The sequence below is a fragment of the Eriocheir sinensis genome, unplaced genomic scaffold, assembly GCF_024679095.1.
Source record: "Eriocheir sinensis breed Jianghai 21 unplaced genomic scaffold, ASM2467909v1 Scaffold1555, whole genome shotgun sequence".
In the NCBI taxonomy this organism is placed as follows: domain Eukaryota; kingdom Metazoa; phylum Arthropoda; class Malacostraca; order Decapoda; family Varunidae; genus Eriocheir; species Eriocheir sinensis.
This window is the reverse complement of record NW_026110912.1, coordinates 35,001-42,500: the sequence shown is the minus strand read 5'-3', so window position 1 is coordinate 42,500 and position 7,500 is coordinate 35,001. Positions and strand designations below refer to the sequence as shown.

The 7,500-nt window shown below is 46.5% G+C and overlaps 1 protein-coding gene across 5 annotated transcripts in view; it reads right to left on the bottom strand.

Annotated features, from left to right (window-relative positions):
• Positions 1-7,500, bottom strand: part of LOC126990328 (peroxidase-like protein 3) — a 24,618-nt gene that overhangs the window by 806 nt on the left and 16,312 nt on the right. For 2 of the 5 annotated variants that reach the window (XM_050848890.1, XM_050848891.1), the window contains exons 5-9: positions 7,192-7,360; positions 6,376-6,545; positions 5,205-5,313; positions 4,262-4,434; positions 3,040-3,333 (exon numbers count right to left, since the gene is read on the bottom strand). In XM_050848890.1, the coding sequence (XP_050704847.1) occupies positions 3,040-3,333; positions 4,262-4,434; positions 5,205-5,313; positions 6,376-6,545; positions 7,192-7,360 (915 nt within the window). Of the gene's footprint in view, positions 1-3,039; positions 3,334-4,261; positions 4,435-5,204; positions 5,314-6,375; positions 6,546-7,191; positions 7,361-7,500 lie in introns of those variants that run through there. The other 3 variants (XM_050848892.1, XM_050848893.1, XM_050848894.1) reach the window with 3 other exon arrangements.

Sequence of the window (7,500 nt, the reverse complement as noted above, 5' to 3'; positions counted from 1 at the left end):
AAAAAGGAGGAGGAGGAGGAGGAGGAGGAGGAGGAGGAGGAAAGAAAAATATGGAGAAGAAAAAAAAGTTTGAATGAGAAAAAGGAGGAGGAAACATGGAAACATGGACTAGCAGGCAGCAGAAAGCCTGTTGGCTCATTACTAGGCTGCCTGCGTTCAGTGATTTAATCAATCCGTTTGCCATAGGAGTGGCTTGCAGGGAAGGATTAAAGCACTTGTGTATCTACTCTTGGGAACGTTCAGTTCACACCCGTTGCAGCAAAGTGGCGATCAATGCGTTTCTTGAAGGAGTTGATGGTCTCTGCGCTAACCACTTCTGCAGGAAGGCTGTTCCAGTGGCGAACAACTCTATTTGAGAAATAACTCCTGCCGATGTCGGTATTGCATCGCTTTGCTTGAATTGTTTTCCGTTGTTTCTTGTTCTCAGGTTGGTTTGTAGCGTGAAGAGTTTGGAGTGATCAACGTTGCTGAGCTTGTTCAGGTACTTAAAGACTTGTATCATGTCTCCCCGCAGGCGTCTCTTTTCCAACGTGAAGAGGTTGAGTCGCTCGAGTCGCTCTTCATAGGGTTTCGTCCTCAGTGATGGTATCATCTTCGTGGCGCGGCGCTGTACTCTCTCAAGTAATTCAATGTCTTTCCTGTAATTAGGAGACCAGAATTGCACGGCGTATTCCAGGTGGGGCCTTACCAGCGAATTATACAAGGATAACATAACTCCCGGCGTCTTGTATTCAAAGTTCCTCGATATGAACCCAAGCATTGTATTGGCTTTCTTACAGGCGGACTTGCAGTGTTTTGTTTGTTTCAAGTCACTGCTGATGGTGACCCCGAGGTCTCTTTCCTCTTGCACAACATGTAGAGGTTCGCCACCCATGTGGTATATGTGGTTGCTGTTTCTGGATCCGATATGCATTACTTTACATTTGGTAGTGTTGAAGGACATCTGCCATTTTTCTGACCAACGAGTGATATGGTTCAGGTCTCTCTGGATAATTTCGCAGTCTGCCGTCGTGAGGGCCTTCCCACCCACCTTTGTGTCGTCGGCAAATTTTGAAAGATTGGATTTTAATCCTAGTTCTAGGTCGTTGATATATATGATGAAAAGTATGGGTCCCAGCACTGACCCCTGTGGCACTCCACTTGTGACCGGGAGCCACTAGAAGGCCTGTCCGTTGAGTACAACTCGTTGTTTTCTTTCAGTGAGCCAGTCTTTGATCCACGCTGTCAGATCGTCGCCTAATCCCGCCGACTTAAGTTTCTTGAGGAGTCTTTCATGTGGCACTTTGTCAAAGGCTTTCTGAAAGTCTAGATATATAACATCACTGGGGATATGATTATCCCAGTTTTCATAGATACCTTGGAAGAAGTCCAATAAATTGGTTAAGCATGAGCGCTTGTTCCTGAAACCGTGCTGAGCATCGGAAATGATGTTGTTGTCTTCAAGGAACCTAACGAGTTTGTCTCTGATGATCTTCTCGAGGATTTTTACCGCCACTGAGATCAAGCTGATTGGTCTGTAGTTTAGGGCCACACTTTTGTCTCCCTTTTTGTAGATCGGTGTTACATTCGCTTGTTTCCAGTCTTTTGGGACTTTGTTTTGTTGTAGTGACTGATTGTAGATGGCGGTGAGTGGCTTGAGGATTTGCTGCTTGAGTTCCTTGAGCAGCCTGGGTGACAAGTCGTCGGGTCCGGTAGACTTGTTTGTCTCGAGTTTGTCTAGGTACTTTTTCACATCCCGTTCGTCGATTGTACCAATTTCTAGGGGAGTGATTCCCATCGGTGGGGAAGGGCTCTCGGGTACGGACTGGGTATTCTCGACCGTGAACACAGACGCGAAGTTCCTGTTTAGGATTTCGACCATTTGTCTACTGTCCTGTGTTAGTACGTCACTTTCATCTTTTAGGGGACCGATATTGCTTTTTGTCTTCTTTTTGGTTCTTATATACGTGAAGAACTTTTTCGGGTTGGACTTGGCTTCGCGTGCAATTTGCTTTTCATAGTCGCGTTTACTCTGGCGAATGAGTGTTCTGCAAGCTCTGAGGCTTTGATGGTACTGTTCGCGTGCCTCGTCAGTGCTGTTTTCCTTTAGCAAGTTGTATTTTCTCTTCTTCAAATTAATCGCCCGTCGAACTTGGGTAGTCATCCATGGTGTGCTTGTGGCATTATTTGTTCTCCTTGTCTTCATGGGAACAGTCGTTCTCTCTACCTCCAGGAGTTTGTTCTTAAAGCCTTTCCACGCGCCGTCCACCGGAGTGAGGTTCATGGGTTCCCAAGTTGTCTGGGTTAGCAGCTCACGAGCGAAGTTAAAATTGGCTTTTTTGTAGTCTGGAATCTTGGACGTGTTTTCGGTGAGTTCATGGTCTGTTCTGATTTTTAGGCGAATTAGGTGATGGTCGCAACCATCCAGTTTTTCGCCGACTTGACATTCACGTGTGAGATCTGAATCACTCACGAGTACTAGGTCTAATAAGTTATTTTCCCTCGTCGGTTGGGTAACAATCTGAGTAAGAAAAGTTTGAATGAGAAAGTTTGAATGAGAAAAATAGGAGGAGGAGGAGGAGGAAAGAAAAATATGGAGAAGAAAAAAAAGTTTGAATGAGAAAAATAGGAGGAGGAGGAGGAAAGAAAACTATGAAGAAGAAAAAAAAGTTTGAATGGGAAAAAGGAGGAGGAGGAGGAGGAGGAGGAGGAAAGAAAAATATGGAGAAGAAAAAAAAGTTTGAATGAGAAAAAGGAGGAGGAGGAGGAGGAGGAGGAGGAGGAGGAAAGAAAATTATGTAGAAGAAAAAAAAGTTCCAATGAGAAAAAGTAGGAGTAGGAGGAGGAGGAAATAAGGAAGAAAAGGAGGAAGGAGGAGAAGGAGGCTTGTGAGTGCGTGAGTGCGTGCGTGCGGGTGAAAGTCATATTCCGAACCTAACATGAAAAATGAGTGCGTAGGACCACCACAACCTCTTCTAACCCCCACCCCCCACACAAAAAATGAGTGCATTCGTGAGTGAGTGAGTGCGTGTGTGAGTGCGTGTGGGTCAAGTTACTCACGTTTCTGCCACAGCTGCCGTTCGTGTTGCCTCATAATCCCCCAAGCCTTGACACCCGCGCTAAAGCAATCCGTCAGAAGCTCCTCGGCCTCCCGCATAACCCTCGGACTCAACTTCAAGTCCTCACTCCCCTGCGCTTCCGACCCCCTGCCCACCAGCGCTTGCATGAGGTCAGGGGTCACGCGTTGGCCCCCCCAGGTCGGGCGTTGCGTCCTGGGGTGTCCGCTTGGGGTCAGTCTGGGTCGGGAGTTAGTCTGTTGCTTCGTTCTGGGTCCTGGGTCAGTTGGTGTGTGTGCTAGAAGGTGTTAGTGGCAGTCAGTCAGAGAGAGGGGAACATGTGTTAAGGGAATTGTGTGTATTTACCTTGTTGTATTTACCTAGTTGTAGCTGTAGTTGTAGGCCTGGGCTTTACGCTCGTGTGGTTCCGTCTCCGTATCTATGGAGTGTGTGTGTGTATGTGTGTGTGTGTGACCTACCATGTGTAAAGGGTAGAGTGTGTTCGGTGTGTGCGTTAGGGTGTGCCGGCAAGCTAGTCTTCGCGGCATCTGTTAATTACACCTGGGACTTCGCTGAACACGCTATACTGTGATTTATACCTGATTTTTAAGTGTTATATTTGTGTTTATTATGGGATTATTATGTTCCAGTGTGTGTCATTGTTAAGTTGGGCTCCATGGCTACACACACACACACACACACACACACACACACACGATCACTAGTCATGTCAGTATAGTTCTGTAGATTTCGATAGGCCTTTTCCATAATGAAACACACACACACACACACACACACACACACACACACACACACACACACACACACACACACCAATCACTAGTCATGTCAGAATAGGCCTCCCCATAGGCTCACAAGATGGTCAGAGAAAGAAAATAATAATAATAATGTCATAGTCAAAGTAGGTCATTGTGTGTATTTGAGGTCATCCTAGGTCACTCCCCTCCCTCCATCCTTCCCGCCCCCTGTACTGACCTCACTATCATCATCATCATCATCATTATCATTATATTACATACGTACATATAGATAAGTAAATCTCTCTCTCTCTCTCTCTCTCTCTCTCTCTCTCTCTCTCTCTCTCTCTCTCTCTCACACACACACACACACACACACACACAGAAATATACAGACTTAGAAATATTAACCGATGAAATTAAAAGAAAAAAGAAAACACACACACACACACACACACACACACTCACGTGCTTCCCAGAGGTTCCACTCGGAGTCCCTCATGTTGGTGATGTCGCGCCTGGCCCTCTCAATGCTCTCCTGAAGCATCTTGTCGGGAATGATGAAGTTGGGGCTGGCGGTCTTCCACTTCTTCAGGTCCACACCCTTGATATGCTTCCCCTGGCAGGCCATTGGGGCATTCCTGTGTGTGGAGAGCTTGGTTAACTATCGCCTGGTTCTCTGTCTGTCTGCCTAGCTACCCGTGCCTTTCCTAACCAAACCCATCCCCTCATAGTGACAATATAAGAACTTGAGAACATAAGGAGGGTGCAAGAGGCCATTGGGGTGTTCCTGTGCGTGGAGAGCTTGGTTAACTATCGCCTGGTCCTCTGTCTGTCTGCCTAGCTACCCGTCCCTTCCATAACCAAAGACTTTCCCTCGTAGTGACAATATAAGAACTTGAGAACATAAGGAGGGTGCAAGAGGCCATTGGGGTGTTCCTGTGCGTGGAGAGCTTGGTTAACTATCGCCTGGTCCTCTGTCTGTCTGCCTAGCTACCCGTCCCTTCCATAACCAAAGACTTTCCCTCGTAATTACAATATAAGAACTTGAGAACATAAGGAGTCTGCAAGAGGCCATTGGTGCATTGCTGTGGGTGGAGAGCTTGGTTAACTATCACCTGGTCCTCAGTCTGTCTGTCCAGCTATCCGTCCCTTCCTTAACCCAAAACATTCCCTCATAATGGCAACACATGCATAGACGTAACACATAGCTCGTCACATAAACACACACACACACGCATCTATCCAACATTCACGTTCTATCTATCTATGTAACTATTTTCAAACAGGCGATCTGGCGCTCTGAGATGCTTAAGAATACAAGCTTAAAACTATCGTAAACACACTTATTAAAACAGCACATACTGACTCATACAGAACCTCATAGTTTGACCGTCATTCTCATACTTACAGGAAGGAATCAGCCTCCAGCATGACCTTGGGCTGGACGTGCTGGAGCTTGTCGCTGCTGTCGCAGATCACACGTCCCAGGCTGGTCTTGCAGAGCTCGTAAAGTTGTTCTGAAAGTGTTTATTGAACGTACGTGAGCCAAAAATTGACTTGGTATATCTTTAAACACTATCTAGATATATGTTATTGGTGACGCAGGAAAATATTTAGGTTGGGAATCTTAACTAGGTAGCAGCGACGGGCCAAATTTGTGTCTTTACCGTGTAGCAGCGACAGGCCAAATTTGTGGCTTTACCGTGTAGCAGCGACGGGCCAAATTTGTGGCTTTACCGTGTAGCAGCGACAGGCCAAATTTGTGGCTTTACTGTGTAGCAGCGACGGGCCAAATTTGTGGCTTTACCGTGTAGCAGCGACGGGCCAAATTTGTGGCTTTACTGTGTAGCAGCGACGGGCCAAATTTGTGGCTTTACCGTGTAGCAGCGACGGGCCAAATTTGTGGCTTTACTGTGTAGCAGCGACGGGCCAAATTTGTGGCTTTACCGTGTAGCAGCGACGGGCCAAATTTGTGGCTTTACTGTGTAGCAACGACGGGCCAAATTTGTGGCTTTACTGTGTAGCAGCGACGGGCCAAATTTGTGGCTTTACTGTGTAGCAGCGACGGGCCAAATTTGTGGCTTTACCGTGTAGCAGCGACAGGCCAAATTTGTGTCTTTACCGTGTAGCAGCGACGGGCCAAATTTGTGTCTTTACCGTGTAGCAGCGACTGGCCAAATTTGTGGCTTTACCGTGTAGCAGCGACGGGCCAAATTTGTGGCTTTACCGTGTAGCAGCGACGGGCCAAATTTGTGCCATGATATAACACCCCCCAAAAGATGATACATAAACTGATCACAAATGCTTTGATATATATTATGAAATGGTTTGTATGGATGATGATTTTCCTCATTTTTCTTGCTTAGAAGGACCATTCAGAAACATGGTACCCGCTGTTACCGGGTTAAACACTTCTCTAAACACACACACACACACACACACACACACACACGCACACACACAGACCGATGCTTAATTTACGATGTTTTTGTTTGTATCTATGTATATGATGTTTTGATAGCAATATTTACTTACTAATCTACACACACACACACACACACACACACACACACACGTACCCTTAGTGAATGAGGAGGGCGGGATGTCGTCCTCATACCAGTAACGATCGCCTCGCCTCAGGTGGTGGAACTGGCGACCAATCAAACAGCCAAACGTGGGCCCGACCAGCGCTCCACAGTTTGGCTTTTCCGCGAGTCCACCGGTGAAGAGATCCACATCATCCACATGCCTGGGAGATGGATGAGAGTTACCACATTGTTAGTAGAGGTTGTAGTAGTATTTGCAAGGCATTGTTAGTCTAGTGCAGGATAACAAAGGCCTTTCCCAATGTCTCCATCTTGAAGGAAAGGCATCTTGTATTCTCAGGGCTAAAAATATATAAGACATTGTGTTAACAGAGAAATGTATGGAGGTTAAGATCACAGACTTAAGGCTTTGATACAAGGCTTCCTTACTTATAAATCCCTTGTAGTTTCTTGGTGTTTTCCAGGGCAACGACATCACTGAGGTCTTGGAAGGAGACAGCTTTCAGGAGGCAGCTAACATTAACCTAGGACAGACCTGACCTAACCCACTACCTCCTTGCTATCATATTAAATCCATAAGAACTTAAGACTGTACATAACGGTCTGACAGCTAACATTAACCTGGGACAGACCTGACCTAACCCACTACCTCCTTGCTATCATATTAAATCCATAAGAACTGAAGACCTTACATAACGGTCTGACAGCTAACGTTAACCTTGGACAGACACAGACTAGCCGGAACACACTACAAACACTGCTTTCGGCTTCAGGGACATTCTCTAGTGCAGAACAACATAGGCATTTCCCAACAAGCAAACTGAAGCTACCAATACAAGGCTTCCTTACTTATAAATCCCTTGTAGTTTCTTGATGTTTTCCGGGGCAACGACGTCACTCAGGCCTTGGAAGGAGGCAGCTTTCGGGAGGCCGCAGAGGTGCCTCCAGCGGTTGTATCCAGCGATGCCGTGGTCACGCCCCTGCTGCAGGATCTGTGCCGCCAGGTCCAGGCCAACACCTGATAGATAGATAGATAGATATTGAAAGATAGAAAGAGATATATGACCAGCAATAGGTAATACACACACACACACACACACACACACACACACACACACACACACACACACACACACAGAGGAGGAGACAAGGAAAAAG